Raw genomic sequence first — 16,454 nt, forward strand, 5'->3', positions numbered from 1 at the left:
AGTGTAATTTGTAAATCAATTGCATCTTTCCGGTAGTTGTTAGTAAGTCAGACTGACCATTTGTTTGCGCCAGCTGTCACTGCTTGCATGCCTATCATAGTGTTTTAGCCAATGTGTGGTTTTGCGTTACAGGCTTAGTCAACTACCTTTTTGTACACAGGCTTCATTTAAGAAGAAAAGTAAATTGTAGACTGCCTCCTTAGTATTCTACTTTATAGCAACACAGATTTTATAATAACTTAGATATGGTAATGGCATGGGGACACAATAATCTGAAAGTCCACTGCCATGCTTAAGCTTTAGTTTCTGCAGATGTGAATACATGGAAATAACATTCGGACATCGGACATAAGCATTTCATGTTCATGTTGGTAACGTATTTTTGCAGCCATTTTATAAGTCGTAATAACACGATGATACTTGAAAAGCCTCACATGGTAGATTTGCAAATATTTAATTTTAGGGAATTCGGCGCCACGTGTAGTAAACAGATGGAACTGTGAACTTCCACCAGTGTTGCTTAGCCTGTAAGATTATGGCATAAACTATAAGAGGTTTGCGGGCTTGTTACTTGATGTTGATGACATCATAGATAAGGAGACTGTGGCTTGTGACGTCATGGGTGAAGCTCGTGTGCTTGATGACTGTTGAAGATCAAATTGTATCAGGGAGTAGACGACCATACTAGTCTTGTATTTTCGACCACACGAGCCATGCGATAAAATGCTTTCTTAAGGAATTTCATGGTCAGTTCTTCCTCTTACGAGATTTTACCACTCACTTTCTTCTCCAGAGATGTACAAACGACTGCCTCAGAAGCCAACTATTAAGGATTCTCCTGGTGTCGACGTATGGTATGCACCATGAGGCACCTTAACACTGTCATGGAGTACATGCCTCAGATCCTCCTTTGTTCACTTCACACATTGCTTCACACATTGCTCTGTGGTAAGTTATCCTAGTCTCATTTCGAAAGACCATTTCTCTGTCCTCCTACATCTCCGGAAATTGGCATTTCCTGAGAGGAAATGCAGTCTATAATCAGCTGAGGAGATTCATCTGCCAAGATAGCCTCTAGGACGAAGAATGACCTCAGGAAAACAACATTCTAACTGCTGATGAAATAACCAATGACGCACCGCAATTGGAGATGGACGAACGAGACTCCGAACGTTGACGCCCCCCATTCGTGTGTACATGTATAGATTTATAACTGGACTGCATCTGGATCGTGGGTGTGCGACTCACTACTGTACCTTCTTTGGCCAATCGGTTTAAGCTCATTCTGTTAGGGTAGAATACAGCAGTCTTTCGGATAACCAGGACATAGGTTCGGCGAACAGATTCAGAAATTAGAAATAATCATAATAACTGGAATACATGAGATGCATGTGTACACAGCGAGATTTAAATGATAGTAGTTGATCGCAAAAATTAAATTTGAGACAGGAATAAGTCGAATGAATGATTTTATTTGTGCCAAAATCCTCTCACTGCCGCCGTACGAGAATCGATGTAAGTCACAACAGTTACATGTACGAATGCCAAGAGTACGGTAGTGCCCAATAGGCGAAAAGCTGGTGCTCACGAAACACTGTGTCATACTTCACAACCAGTGCTACGTTATTTACTACCAGTGCGGCCAGTTGACACAAAAAAGTACGTATATCTACATGCTCTCCAGGAGCGAATATGCCTTTTCTGTAGTGATAAGGTGCCAGGGTGGCCTAGCGGTTCTAGGCGCTACAGTCTGGAACTGCGCGACCGCTACGGTCGCAAGTTCGTATCCTGCCTCGGGCATGGATTTGTGTGCTGTCCTTAGGTTAGTTAGGTTTAAGTAGTTCTAAGTTCTAGGTGACTGATGACCTCAGAAGTTAAATCCCATAGTGCTCATAGCCACTTGAACCTTTTTTTTTTTTTTTTTTTTTGTAGTGATAAACACAGTGCCTGATTCCGGCAATATTCATTATGACACGATGCTATCAAAGAATATCCGCTAGAAGTAGATCTGGCTATTGTTGTACCTTCTTGCACGCATTCAAGAAACGACCCTGTAGTGTCTGCTCATCGTCGAGTGGCGCAGCGTAGACCAAATCTTTCAAGTATCTCCGTAACGAAAACTTTAGGCATTGAGGGCAGGGGAGTGAGCAAGACAATGTGTGGCACCCCTCCCATCCTCCCCCCAAACCCAACTGTCCTGAATGTCTGCGTCAGATGTTCGCCCACATTGTGGCGAAAGTATGCTGAAACTCCTTCATGCATTAACCGTATTTGTATTCGTTGCTACAGTGTCACAGCCTCTAGTAAGGTAGGCAATACATTAATGATAAAGTCCAGATAATGCGTCGCAGTCAACCTTTCTGGTAGCACGTATGGCACGTATTAATCCGTCCCCAAGTACGTATACCCGTACGTTGATTGAAAATCGGTGCTGATTCCCTGTTTCCTGAAATGCTTGGGGATCTACGTCTGCCAATACATGCTGGTAGTGGAAATTCGCAACACCATCTCTTGTGATCCATGCCTCATCGGCAAATAAAATCTTTGATGTAAACAGTAGATCTGCAGCACAATTCTAAAACAGCCGCTGACAGAACCGCCGTCTGCCAAGACGATCCTGTGGCCTTAGGGTTTGTACGCGCTGTAGATGTTGCGGGTACAGCAATTGTTCATTAAGTATCCCTCAGATAAGTGACAGGCGGACACGCCTTCTGCTGTTACTAACTGCCGCACACTTATCCCAGACGTTTCTTCCACCGAAAGCAGCACATGCTTCTCCATGTCTAGCGTGCGGACTGTACGGGGCTTTCCACTGTCAGTCTTTGGAGGTACAATGGTACTTACGTTTATCAGATTCTGGGAAAATCTGCAGAACAGCGTATCGGAGAGCTCTCTGCGCAGTGGATGTTTTTCAGTGTAGAGGGCATGGCTCGCAGGCCACGTCCATTTGCTGAGCCATAGAAGAATATATCAGCCGTTTCTCTTGTCGAGTAGTAGGCATCCATTGGTAACAACTGGTGGGAGAAAGAAAATATAAATGTGCTGTAGGTGCAACCACAACGGAGGGGTATCTGTTGAGAGTCGAGACCAACGTGTGGTTCCTGAGGTAGTTGCAGAGTCTGGATGAATGACTGATGTGGCCCTGTAACATTAACCCAAACGGCCTTGCTGTGCTGGTACTGTGAATGACTGAAAGCAAGAGGAAACAACAACTGTAATTTTTTCCGAGGCCAAGCAGCTTCACTGTATAGTTCAATGATAATGGCATCCCTTTCGGTAAAATATTCCGGAGGTGAAGTAGTCCCCTATTCCGATCTTTAGGAGAGGACTATTCGGAAGGACGCCGTTATCAGGAGGAAAAAGCTGGCATTCTACGAATCGGAGCGTGGAAGGTCTGATCCCTTAATCGAGAAGGTAGGTTAGAAAATTTAAAAGGAAAATGGATAGGTTAAATTTAGATATAATGGGTATTAGTGAAGTTCGGTGGCAGGAGGAACAAGACTTCAAGTCATGGGGGTACAGGGTTGTAAATTCAAACTCAAATAGGGGTAATGCAGGAGTAGGTTTAATAACGAATAAAAAAATAGGAGCACTGGTAAACTACTACGAACAGCATACTGAACGCACTATAGTAGCCAAGATAGTCACGAAACCTACGCCTACTACGGTAATACAAGTTTTTATGTGCCAACTAGCTCCACAGATCACTGGTTAAAGTTTTTTAAGCAAGGAGCCTTAATAGGAATACAAAGTTGACTTTGTATCGTAAAGTAGTTAGATCTGTGGTACTGTATGGTTCGGAGACCTGGACTATGACACAAAATGATAAGTGTTCCCGAGATGGGAAAGGAAGATACTTACGAAAATCTAGAGGCCAGTGAATGAAAGAGGATTTTGGAATATCAGAAATAATGAAATCAAAGAGTTGTACAACAAACAATATATCGTGACAGAAACAAAGAGTAATAGACTACGTTGGCTGGGACATGTAGAAAGAATGGTGGAGAACCGTAGTGAAAAAAATTTTCAAAAGAAAAAGCGGTGGGCGTCGTATAAGGGGCAGACCAAGCTCGATATGGTTAGACAACGTCGTGGAGAACTTGAGAAGGATTGGAGTTAGAAGATAGACAGCCAAGGCAGCCAGCAGATAAGGGTGGGCGAAGATTGTCCATGAGGCCAAGGCCCTACAAGGGCTGTAGAGCCAAGAGTTCAAATGGTTCAAATGGCTCTGAGGACTATGCGACTTAACTTCTGAGGTCATCACTCGCCTAGAACTTAGAACTAATTAAACCTAACAAACCTAAGGACATCACACACATCCATGCAGGAAGCAGGATTCGAATCTGCGACCGTAGCGGCCGCCCGGCTCCAGGCTGTAGCGCCTAGAACCGTCGTCCACTCCAGCCGGCGCGCCAAGAGTAAGTAAGTAAGTACGTGAGGCAATACTGACCCTAAGACTAATCTTAGAAGATAGATTAAGGAAAGGCAATCCTACGTTTCTAGCACTTGTAGACTTAGAGAAAACTTTTGACTATGTTGACTGGAATACTCTCTTTCAAATCCTGAAAGTGTCAGGGGCCAAATACAGGGAGCAAAAGGCTATTTACAATTAGTGCAGAAACCAGATGGCAGTTATGAATCGAGGGGCATGAAAGGGAAGCAGTGGTTGGGAAGGGAGTGAGAAAGGGTTGTGGCCCATCCCCAGTGTTATTCAATCTATATATTGAGCAAGCAGTAAAGGAAACAAAAAAATTCGCAGTAGGAATTAAAATCAATGGAGAAGAAATAAAAACTTTAAGGTTTGCCGATGACGTTGTAATTCTGTCAGAGGCAGTAAAAGACCTGGAAGAGCAGTTGAACAGAATAGACAGTATCTTTAAAGGAAGATACAAGATGAACATTAACGAAAGCAAGACGAGGATAATATAATGTAGTCTAATTAAATCAGGTGATGCTGAGGTAGTTAGATTGGAAAATGAGACACTTAGAATAGTGGATGAGTATTGCTATTTAGGGAGCCAAATCACTGATGATGGTCAAATTAGGGAGAACATAAAATGTAGACTGGCAATGGCAAGGAAAGCGTTTCAGAAGAAGAGAAATTTATTAACATCGAGTATAGATTTCAGTGTCAGGAAGTATTTTCTGAAAGTATTTGTATGGAGTGTATCCATGTATGGATGTGAAACATGGACGTCAAATATTTTAGACAAGAAGTGAATAGAAGCTTTCGAAATGTGGGGCTACAGAAGAATGCTGAAGATTGGATGGGTGGATCACCTAACTAATGAAGGGGTACTGAATAGAATTGGGGAGAAGAGGAATTTATCGCACAACTTGACCTGCAGAAGGGATTGGTTGGTAGTACATGTTCGGAGGCGCCAAGGAATCACCAAGTTTGTATTGGAGGGCAGCGTGGAAGGTAAAAATCGTGGAAGAAGACCAAGAAATAAATACACTAAGAAGATTCAGAAGGATGGAGGGTGCCGTAGTTGCCTGGAGATGAAAAAGCTTGCACAGGATAGAGCAGCATGGAGAGCTGCATCAAACTAGTGTATGGACTGAAGACGACAAGAACAACAACAACAAGGCACACAAACACGATGAAAACTAATGTAGTCTACAACACGAATCGAACCACGCAACCGACTGCAGATCACATAATGGTAGGTTAAGTACTGAGAGTAAGACATCTTAATACCTTGCCGACAAATTTGACGGAGCACCAGTTCATCGACTGTGGTAATATCCGCAACCAAGCGTCCCACGGTGCTTCCTATAAACACATATTTACCTCGGAAAGTATGCGTTTCCGGACCCATGTTTATTGGATATACTTTTCTTGTTTCGATCAATAGTACAACGCCCCAAGGTACTCCACACTGTTGGTAAGGTGGAGAAACGAACAACACGAGACTGGAATAGAAGGGAGAACCGATAGAGGTACACAGGGTACCCTCCGCCACACACCATCAGGTGGCTTGCGGAGTATGGATGTAGATGTAGGTGTAGAAATAATGGGGGCAAAGATCGGGTTAGTCAAAGAGACGGACGAAGACGGACTGAAAAAAAATTGATTAAATACATACCCGGGCAATGCCAAGTGCTCATCTAGCATAGCGTGCATCGTAACTAGTTCATAAAAAGGTCCAAAATTAGAATTTTATTTTATATGATCCGTCGTTGAAGTGATCGTAGCAATGCGGTTGGTCATAAACTTTAAATGTAAGCAATACCAACAGCCGTGATTTTACCTACATAAATAAATATCAATTGCCTCATTTCTGAAAGGTCATCATATGAGAACGGTCCGACCGAATTAGCTGATTACTTCTGTACTCTTAGTTGTCAGTACAAGGTTTACATGAAAGAAAATTTCTGGAAAATCCACCAGAAAATCGGAAATTTGGATGGCATTTTTGTACGAAAGTCTCAATAAAAGGAATGTGACTGTCGGTTTGACAATTTTTCTCTCTCGCGTTTCCAAAACAAAACAAGAAATACGTCATTTTCAGTTTGACAGCTCTGGTCGCGCGTTTTCATAACAATAAATTCCGCGTTTAATACGGTTATTTTCCGTAAAAGAATATAGAGTGCCGTAGGAAAAAGTGGTCTCGAGTACAGCTTAGTACACTGTTAAAGCACGAACTACTGCCCGGCAGGAGCAGAAACAACAACAAACAGATAAAGGTATAATAATTACATAGTAAAGAAAAACCAAATAAGCTAATCCAAGCAGCAGTTTCGAAACAATAGAGGATAATCGGCGGGCGACAATGAGCAGTCTAGTACTCGGGGCCTATTTTCCATACACCTCCCTGTACAATCGCAGAGAAGGAGATTAGTGTTTCACGCCCCGTCGCCAACGAAGTCATTAGAGACGGAGTATAAGCTCGGGTTAGGAGAGGAAGGTGTAGGAAATCGGCTGTGCTCTTTTAAATGAAACCAACCCAGTATTTACCTGAAGCGATTTAGGGAAATGACGGATGGCGCCGGGCTTGAACCGTCGTCCTCCCGACTGCGCGTCCATTGTGTTAACCACTGCGCCATCTCGATAAGTGTACAACTGGTGGCGATATTTTAGTGATCCACCGGTGGTGCTCACATCTTTGGTGTGTTGCAAAGACCGAATTGATGTCGGGTCATGGTAGTTTAGTGTGTTCCAAACATTCAGTTGATTTCAGTTTGTGATTTGATTCTTTGGAAAAAAATGCCCCTAGTGAGGCGTCTTATAATTGGTCGGCGTCAATGACACTGACGAAAAGCGTAGACAGCGTTTGGAGCCAAATGGAATGAGCATTTTTCCAGTGCGATCCATTATGACACGGGAAAATGAATACAGTCGGATTCGTCTCGCTCTGTTGTAGCTTATGCACAAAATAACTTGGAACGTTGACAAAACGTGTGGCCAACCGTGACTATTAGAAGTGAAGCGGGAGGAGGATATGGATACAGATATGAGGGAACAGGACACGAATAGAGAGAGTGTGGTATAAGCGATGTACAAGGAATGGGAGGGAAGGTAGAGGATGTAGCTACGAGGTAGGAGGACGAGATGGACGAAGGGAGGGGTTAGAGAGATAGGATATGGATGGAGAGAGAAAGAGGGGGGGAGGGAGGAGAAGGTTAGGTGGTGTATCTACACTCCTGGAAAGGGAAAAAAGAACACATTGACACCGGTGTGTCAGACCCACCATACTTGCTCCGGACACTGCGAGAGGGCTGTACAAGCAATGATCACACGCACGGCACAGCGGACACACCAGGAACCGCGGTGTTGGCCGTCGAATGGCGCTAGCTGCGCAGCATTTGTGCACCGCCGCCGTCAGTGTCAGCCAGTTTGCCGTGGCATACGGAGCTCCATCGCAGTCTTTAACACTGGTAGCATGCCGCGACAGCGTGGACGTGAACCGTATGTGCAGTTGACGGACTTTGAGCGAGGGCGTATAGTGGGCATGCGGGAGGCCGGGTGGACGTACCGCCGAATTGCTCAACACGTGGGGCGTGAGGTCTCCACAGTACATCGATGTTGTCGCCAGTGGTCGACGGAAGGTGCACGTGCCCGTCGACCTGGGACCGGACCGCAGCGACGCACGGATGCACGCCAAGACCGTAGGATCCTACGCAGTGCCGTAGGGGACCGCACCGCCACTTCCCAGCAAATTAGGGACACTGTTGCTCCTGGGGTATCGGCGAGGACCATTCGCAACCGTCTCCATGAAGCTGGGCTACGGTCCCGCACACCGTTAGGCCGTCTTCCGCTCACGCCCCAACATCGTGCAGCCCGCCTCCAGTGGTGTCGCGACAGGCGTGAATGGAGGGACGAATGGAGACGTGTCGTCTTCAGCGATGAGAGTCGCTTCTGCCTTGGTGCCAATGATGGTCGTATGCGTGTTTGGCGCCGTGCAGGTGAGCGCCACAATCAGGACTGCATACGACCGAGGCACACAGGGCCAACACCCGGCATCATGGTGTGGGCAGCGATCTCCTACACTGGCCGTACACCACTGGTGATCGTCGAGGGGACACTGAATAGTGCACGGTACATCCAAACCGTCATCGAACCCATCGTTCTACCATTCCTAGACCGGCAAGGGAACTTGCTGTTCCAACAGGACAATGCACGTCAGCATGTATCCCGTGCCACCCAACGTGCTCTAGAAGGTGTAAGTCAACTACCCTGGCCAGCAAGATCTCCGGATCTGTCCCCCATTGAGCATGTTTGGGACTGGATGAAGCGTCGTCTCACGCGGTCTGCACGTCCAGCACGAACGCTGGTCCAACTGAGGCGCCAGGTGGAAATGGCATGGCAAGCCGTTCCACAGGACTACATCCAGCATCTCTACGATCGTCTCCATGGGAGAATAGCAGCCTGCATTGCTGCGAAAGGTGGATATACACTGTACTAGTGCCGACATTGTGCATGCTCTGTTGCCTGTGTCTATGTGCCTGTGGTTCTGTCAGTGTGATCATGTGATGTATCTGACCCCAGGAATGTGTCAATAAAGTTTCCCCTTCCTGGGACAATGAATTCACGGTGTTCTTATTTCAATTTCCAGGAGTGTATTTCATAAATGCCGACGTCGCAAGCTGAAGATGAAGAGAGAAATGGTTCAAATGTCTCTGAGCACTATGAGACTTAACATCTGATTTCATCAGTCCCCTAGAGCTTAGAACTACATAAACCTGACTAACCTAAGGACATCACACACATCCATGTGCCCACCTGCGACCATAGCGGTCGTTCGGCTCCAGACTGAAGCGCCTAGAACCGCTTGGCCACACCAGCCGGCGTGAAGAGAGAGAGAATGTACATGAGGACATTAAAAAGGTAATACAGCACGTAAAGGGAGATGAATATCTAATAGTCATAGGGGACTGGAATGCGGTGGCATGGAAGGAATAGAAGAAAAGGTTACAGGAGAATATGGGCTTGGGACAAGGAATGAGAGAGAGGAGACACTAGGCCTAAATGAAATCTGTAATAAATTTCAGCTAGTAAAAGCGAATACGGTTTACAGGAATCACAAGAGTATGAGGTATAATAGGAAAAGGCCGGGTGAAACAGGAAAATATCAGCTATATTACAACATGGACAGGAATAGATTCCGAAATCTAATACTGGATCTTAAGACGTACCCAGGAGGTGATGCAGACTCAGTTCACAATTTAGTAGTGATGAAGAGCAGGATAAAGTTTAAGAAAATGGTCAGGAAGAATCAATGTGCAAAAAAGTGGGGTGCAGAAGTACTAAGGAACGACGAGATACGCTTCAAGTTGTCTAAGGCTACAGATACAGCAATAAGGAATAGCTTAGTACGCAGTACACTTGAAGAGCGGTGGAATCTCTTAAAAGGGCACCCACAGAAGTTCGAAAGAAAAACATAGGTATAGAGAAGATACCATGGATAACGGAAGAAATGCTTCAACTGATTGATAAAAGAGGGAAGTACAGAAAAGTTCACGGACATTCCGGAGTACAGAAATACACATCACTCAGGAATGAAACAAATAGGAAGTGCAAGGAAGCTAAGATGAAATGGCTGCAAGAAAAATATGGAGAAATCGAAAAAGAAATGATTGTCAGAAAGGCTGACTCAGCATACAGGAAAGTCAAAACGACCTTCGTGGAATTAAAAGTAACGGTGGTAATATTAAGAATGCAACGGGAATCCCACTGTTACGTGCGGATCTGCAATGAGTACATTGAAGGTCTCTATGAGAGGGAAGATTTGTCTGATGCGATAGGAGAAGAAACAGGAATTGATTTAGAAGAGATAGAGGACCCAGTATTAGAATCTAATTTAAAAGAACTTTGAAGGCCTTAGATCAAATAAGGCAGAGGGAATAGATCAAATTCTATCAGAATTTCTAAAATCATTGGGAGAAACGGCGACAAAACGACTATTCCCGTTGGTGTATGAGTCTGGCACACATACTACCTGACTCTCGGAAAAATATCATACACACAGTTCCGAAGACTGAAAGAGCTAACTAGTGCGAGATCTATGGCACAATTAACTTAACAGGCAATGCATTCAACTTGCTGACAAAAATAATATAGAAGAATGGAAAAGAAAATTGAGGATATGGTAGATGACGATCAAGTTGACTTTACGAAAGGTAAAGGCACGAGAGAGGCATTTCTGACGTTGGGGCGGTTGATAATGGAAGCAAGACAAGAAAAATCACGACACGTTCATAGGATTTGTCGAGAACGTAAAATGGCTGAGGGTGTTCAAACCTGTTAGGAAAATAGAGGTAAGCTACAGGGAGAGAGGGGTAATATACATACAATATGTACAAGAACCAAGAGTGAATAATAAGAGTGGACGATTAAGAACTAAGTGCTCGGACTAAAAAGGGTGTATAACACGGATGCAGTCTTTCGCCCCTATTGTTCAATCTATGCATCGGAAAAGCAATGATGGAAATAAAAGAAAGGTTAAAATTCAAGGAGAAAGAATATCAATGATACGATTTGCTAATGACATTGCCATGCTGAATGAAACTGAAGAAGAGTTGAATGATCTGCTGAATGGAAAGAACAGTTTAATGAGTAAAGTATATGAATTGAGAGTAAACCAAAGAAAGACGAAACTAATGAGAAGTAATAGAAATGAGAAGAGCGAGAAATTTAAAATGATGCCTGAGGGTCACAAAATAGATGAAATTATAGGATTCTGTTACCTACGCAGCAAAATAACCAATGACAGACGGGCAAAGGAGGACATCAAAAGCAGATTTGCACTGAAAAAGGGCATTCCTGGCCAAGAGAAGTCTACTACTATGAAACATAGGCCTTAATCTGAGGAAGAAGTTTCTGAGAATATACGTCTGGAGTACAGCACTGTATGGTAGTGAAACATGGACCGTGGGAAAATAGGAACAGAAGAGAATCGAAGCAGTTGAGATGGGGTGCTACAGACGACTGGTGCTACAGTGAATGAGGTGGTTTTGCGCAAAATTGGAGAGGACAGGAATATGTGGAAAACACTGACAAGGAGAAGGGACAGGATGATAGGACATCTGTTAAGACATCTGGGAATATCATGGTACTAGAGGGAGCTGAAGAGGGCAAAAACTATTAAGGAGGAATAGAGATTGGAATATACCCACCAAATAATTAAGGAGGAAGGTCGGAAGTGCTACTCTGAGATGAAGAGATTGGCACATGAGAGGATTCTTACCGGGCCGCAACAAACCAGTCAGAAGACTAAAGACTGAAAAAAATCTAATTCCCATATATATTTAGTTCCTACAAAGCATTGCCGGGTTCGGTAATGAAATATATTATGTAAGGTGGCAACGGCCTTGCACCTCACATGAGTCCATTTAACGTGACGCTTTAGGTTTTGTTGGAGTAATACTCTAAATTACGGAGTAGGAAATCTATGCGGAAACGCTTCGGCATGCGAGAATTCCACGATTTTGTAATTATAAGATTTTGCGAAAAGGCAGTACGTGAGACAGAGCTAGGCTACGTCCCCGCCTAACCGCCGAAGGCCACAGTCTGACGGTAAGAATGGTGAACTGGGCGATTTCTGTAACCCGTTTAGAGAGCCCACAGCGGCCGGCAAACTCTGACGGACGCGCGGCTGCAGGTGTTCAAATGTTTACCAAAACAGAGCAGTGGATAGCTGGACGGGCTTTCCTGTGTGTGCTCTCGCCTATGTCCCACTAATTTTACGCCTTCGAGTAACTCAAGTGGGGCAGGCCAGGAGTCCCGAATAACAAACTTTCAAAGCGAGAATCTGCGTTCGCTATGACGGGGAATCTCGAGTGGTCTCTTGGGAGAAAACTTCCAGTAAACGTGTTATTGCCCACAGCTATGGTTCTTCCCAGCCGTCGAGGGCGGAGTTTGCCTGTGAAATTTTGTAGAAATAAAAGAAGTGTGAAAAAGAGTTCTATTCCCATGCAGTACATTGGTCGGCACTGGCAAACTGGGTTTTTGAGAGCTTCTAGAGGTGTGATTCGCTCGGTAAAAGTTGAGGTGAGAAGACAAAGCTGAAGAGCGATCTTGCTGGACTGTCGGTCGTTGTCTTCTGTTCTGGGCTCTCGTACTGAGAGGACGTCAGCCAAGTCGTCTCCCCTCTTGGTCTTTCGTTCTGTGAGGACGTTAGCCGCGCCAGCTCATTGCTGACGGAAACATTATCGCAATTAGAGTAGTTTACGGACAGCAGTCTGGTGTTCGAACACTGTAGGATTGTACTTTCCGAAAAACCACACGCCGGTCGCACGGCCGCGCCATCGCCGTCGGAGACCGCCGCTACAACAGGAATATTGCGGTGAGTTCGCTCCCGCTTATGCCTGTGTTAGGAGTAACGTTAAATAGTTGGATCAATTGCAATTGCTGTTTCCACAGAGGTTTCACAGTACTCTGAAGTGTAGTGGTTCTTTGTATATATGTTATAAGGGATCGTGTTTTGGACCGATTTTAACACAGTTACTGGCAATGCCAGTTGGGAAGATAATTTGTAAATTGTTCATTGTGTTTTATTCAGCATTGATCTGAAGGTTATAATAAAATTATTGTGATTCTGTAGAGCCTTTACTTTCAGTAGTTGATCCTAAATTCACCCTTTTCCTTTATTTTATTTTTGTGCATGTGTCTGATGTCATTGAACATCCTAAGCGTTCGTGATCGATCATGTTTGGAAGTGAAAATAGGTGTGATTTATCGTCAACACTACCTCCGCAGATTAACTACGGGTGACAGGGCCACCTTTAAATCTAGCGTTATCCATTTTTGAGTAAAGTTCCTCTCCCAATTTCTCTGTAAGTTGTTTGTCAGGGACGAACACACGTAAAAATCGGACAAGCAACGGGAGGGGTGTTACAATTAATTACGCTATCATTTTTGCAGTGTCAAAATTGGTCGCATAGTTAATACATGTTGATGCCACCTTACTTCTACAAGTAAAAGAATATCTATTTAATAAATGTGTAACGTTATCCTTTATGCCTACGCGCGTATAATCTACAACATGGGTAAAGGAATAGCAGCAGATGGGATTCAGCACGTATGTACATGTGTCTTTTTGAGTGAAAGAAGGCCCGTCTGCCTTCGGGCGTTCCTTCGAAGGACGAGGGCAATTACGGTTACGTTACACCCTCCTGCCTTCCTCGCGCGCCAGCGCTCACCAGCCGGGAGAGGGCGCCCGCCGCAAACAAGCCCGCCAGCCGCGGCATCGAGTTAACGGGCGGGCGCCGCCCGCGGGCGCCTGCACCGCGCTCTGGCGTCCCTGCCTCGGGCGGTTCTCTCGGCGGGCCGTGAAATCGCTGCCCGACCGGACAATGAGCGGCGCCGCCCGGTCGCTCCAGCGAGCCGCGGCTGGAACTGGAGCCGGAGTTGGCCGCGCCGCACGCAGATGAGGGACAGCGGAGCGGCGCTGAAAAGGCGGAAGGCAGGCCGGCGGCGCCCTAACGACCGTGGGCGGGTGCGCCGCTCCGTCCACTGCGCAGGCGGATCCTCTTCTCGCGCTGTCGGGTCGGCGCAGCCCCTCCGTCCACCTGCCTGCGCCTCGTACCGCCCACGAATACAAAAAACCGCGCTGACGTGCCCTGCTCTCTTTTCTTCCCTCCTCCCTGTATTTCCTTTTATTTCGTTGCCCGCCGCACGGTCTCGGAATTCTTGCTACGCGGGATACTCTCCATTCCACCAGCCGACACAATGGAGCCGCTACAGCTGACGCTTCGCCTCGAGAAGCGCCGGAGTTTACGGTGTAGTTCTCAATGGTGTTCTCTGCGAAATCCCTTTTCTCATGGCAGAATGAGACTCGTTTCGACTTTGTACCGCAATGATACTTCTTACATCACTTCTTCGTATCTGCCGCCGTAGGCAACACAAACACTTATAACTACTTCTGCAGAAAAGAGAAAATGTAGCATTAGAATATACTCTCAGGCGTCTTTGTTATCTGCATAACAGCGGCACATACTAGGATTTTTTTTACGTAGGTTGGAGACAGTTTGAACGGTAGAAATGTAAGCTCTTAAATAAAAATATAACAACTGTCAACAGACAGACACCCACATACACACACACACACATACGCACGCACGCACGCATTCATACCAACACAAAAAAAAATAAAATATTTTTATCTCTGTCAACATCCAATGTTTTCCCATGACTAAGGAATAAATGAAAATCGCTTCAACCTCTCATCTGTGAGGTTTTCCCTACAGTTTTCACTATCCCATTCCCAGCCTGCTGGGCCGCCCGGTCCGGCCGAGCGGTTCTAGGCGCTTCAGTCTGGAACCGCGCGACCGCTACGGTCGCAGGTTTGAATCTTGCCTCGAGCATGGATGTTTGTGATGTCCTTAGGTTAGTTAGGTTTAAGTAGTTCTACGTTCTAGGGGACTGATGACCTCAGATGTTAAGTCCTATAGTGCTCAGAGCCAACCCAGCCCGCTGGGAGTTTCAGCGGAAAAGGCCTAAGCCCTGTAGCTGACATGGGTAGGGAAAGGAGGTTGTGAGAGCAAATAACTTCCAGAAATTCACACGCAAAGGACACTACTCTGTTCACACAATTTGCTCCACCCTTTCCCTCCTCCCACCCCCCGCTCTCTCTCTCTCTCTCTCTCTCTCTCCCTCTCGCACACATACGTACACAGACACACACACATGTGCCCACCGGGAACTTCCTCCCTGATTCCTTCTGCTGCGAATCCCTCTGCCGCAGTCAAGAATCACTCGGAATTAGGTGAGTAAAATTGTGCAGCTCCAACATAAGAAGGTAATGAAAGTTGAAATAAAAATACATGTTGAAAGAGAGAAACTGTACAAACGTACAACCAATAAGTAAATTAAGTGACCTCGCAGGAGGCGCTAAACCACTTAAATCCACATTTGCGTTTTTACTAGATAAAAGTCTCTTCGCTACCTAACACCACTGGAAAGTAAGTTAAAAAGTTTTTCATTTCCTTTAGTCTAATTATTTCGATTAACATTGTGGAACTACCGGCAGCCATCCTCTTTAGGGGTAAAACTGCTCAAACTCTGGGCTCGATCAGTGATTTGCTCGTCAAGGAGAACAGAACTAAAATAAACTTAGTGTGTTTAGGCACGCAGAGCAGCTCCGGTGACAGCTGACCATTGGTGAATATTATTCTTCCCGTCATACCAGGACAGCAAACAGACCTGTATTTTATCAAGTGTAGTTTATAAATGAGACGAGTACCACACAATAAAAGAAGAACGACAAATGCAAATAAAACAGCAGTTTATTAGAATTGTTCTGTAGTTTCTGAATTAGTATATCTTATTATACACCGAAGAGTAAAAAAAAAAACTGGAACTCCTGCCTAATATAGTGTAGGGCCCCCGCAAGCACGCGGAATTGCCTCAACATGACACGGCATGGACTCGATTAATGTCTGAAGTAGTGCTAAAGGAAACTGGCACCATGGATCCTGCAGGGTTGCCCATAAACCCGTAAGAATAAAAGGATTGGAGATCTCTTCTCAACAGCACGTTGCAAGGCATCCCAGATATGCTCAATAATGTTCATGGCTGGGGAGATTGGTGCTCGGCGGATGTGTCTAAGCTCATAAAAATGTTTCTGGAGGCATTCTGTAGCAATTCTGGAATGCTCAATGGTCATGCATGGATGCAGGTGGTCTGACATGACGTTTACGTACGTGTCACACATCGGAGTCTATTTAGACGTATAAGAGGTCCCATATCACTGCAAGTGCACTCGTGTCCCACCATTACAGAGCCCCTACCAGCTGACATGCAAGGTCCTTGGACTGATGGTGTTGTCTCCATACCCGTACACGTCCATCCGTTGGATACGAATTGAAACGAGACTCCCTCGACCAGGCAAGATGTTTCCAGTCATCAACAGTCCAGTGTAGCTGATGACGGACCTAGGCGAGGCGTGAAGCTTTGTTATGCAGCCCTCAAGGGTACAAAAGTGGACCTTCGGCTCCGAAAGGCACTATCG

At 45.4% G+C, this 16,454-nt stretch overlaps 1 protein-coding gene across 1 annotated transcript in view; it reads right to left on the bottom strand.

The window, feature by feature from the left end:
* Positions 1-16,454, bottom strand: part of LOC124622875 (translation initiation factor IF-2-like) — a 168,455-nt gene that overhangs the window by 140,141 nt on the left and 11,860 nt on the right. Inside the window, exon 2 of the mRNA XM_047148669.1 lies at positions 13,645-13,892. Within this exon, the coding sequence (XP_047004625.1) occupies positions 13,645-13,892 (248 nt within the window). The remainder of the gene's footprint in view (positions 1-13,644; positions 13,893-16,454) is intronic.

The sequence above is a fragment of the Schistocerca americana genome, chromosome 7 (assembly GCF_021461395.2).
Source record: "Schistocerca americana isolate TAMUIC-IGC-003095 chromosome 7, iqSchAmer2.1, whole genome shotgun sequence".
NCBI classification, from domain to species: domain Eukaryota; kingdom Metazoa; phylum Arthropoda; class Insecta; order Orthoptera; family Acrididae; genus Schistocerca; species Schistocerca americana.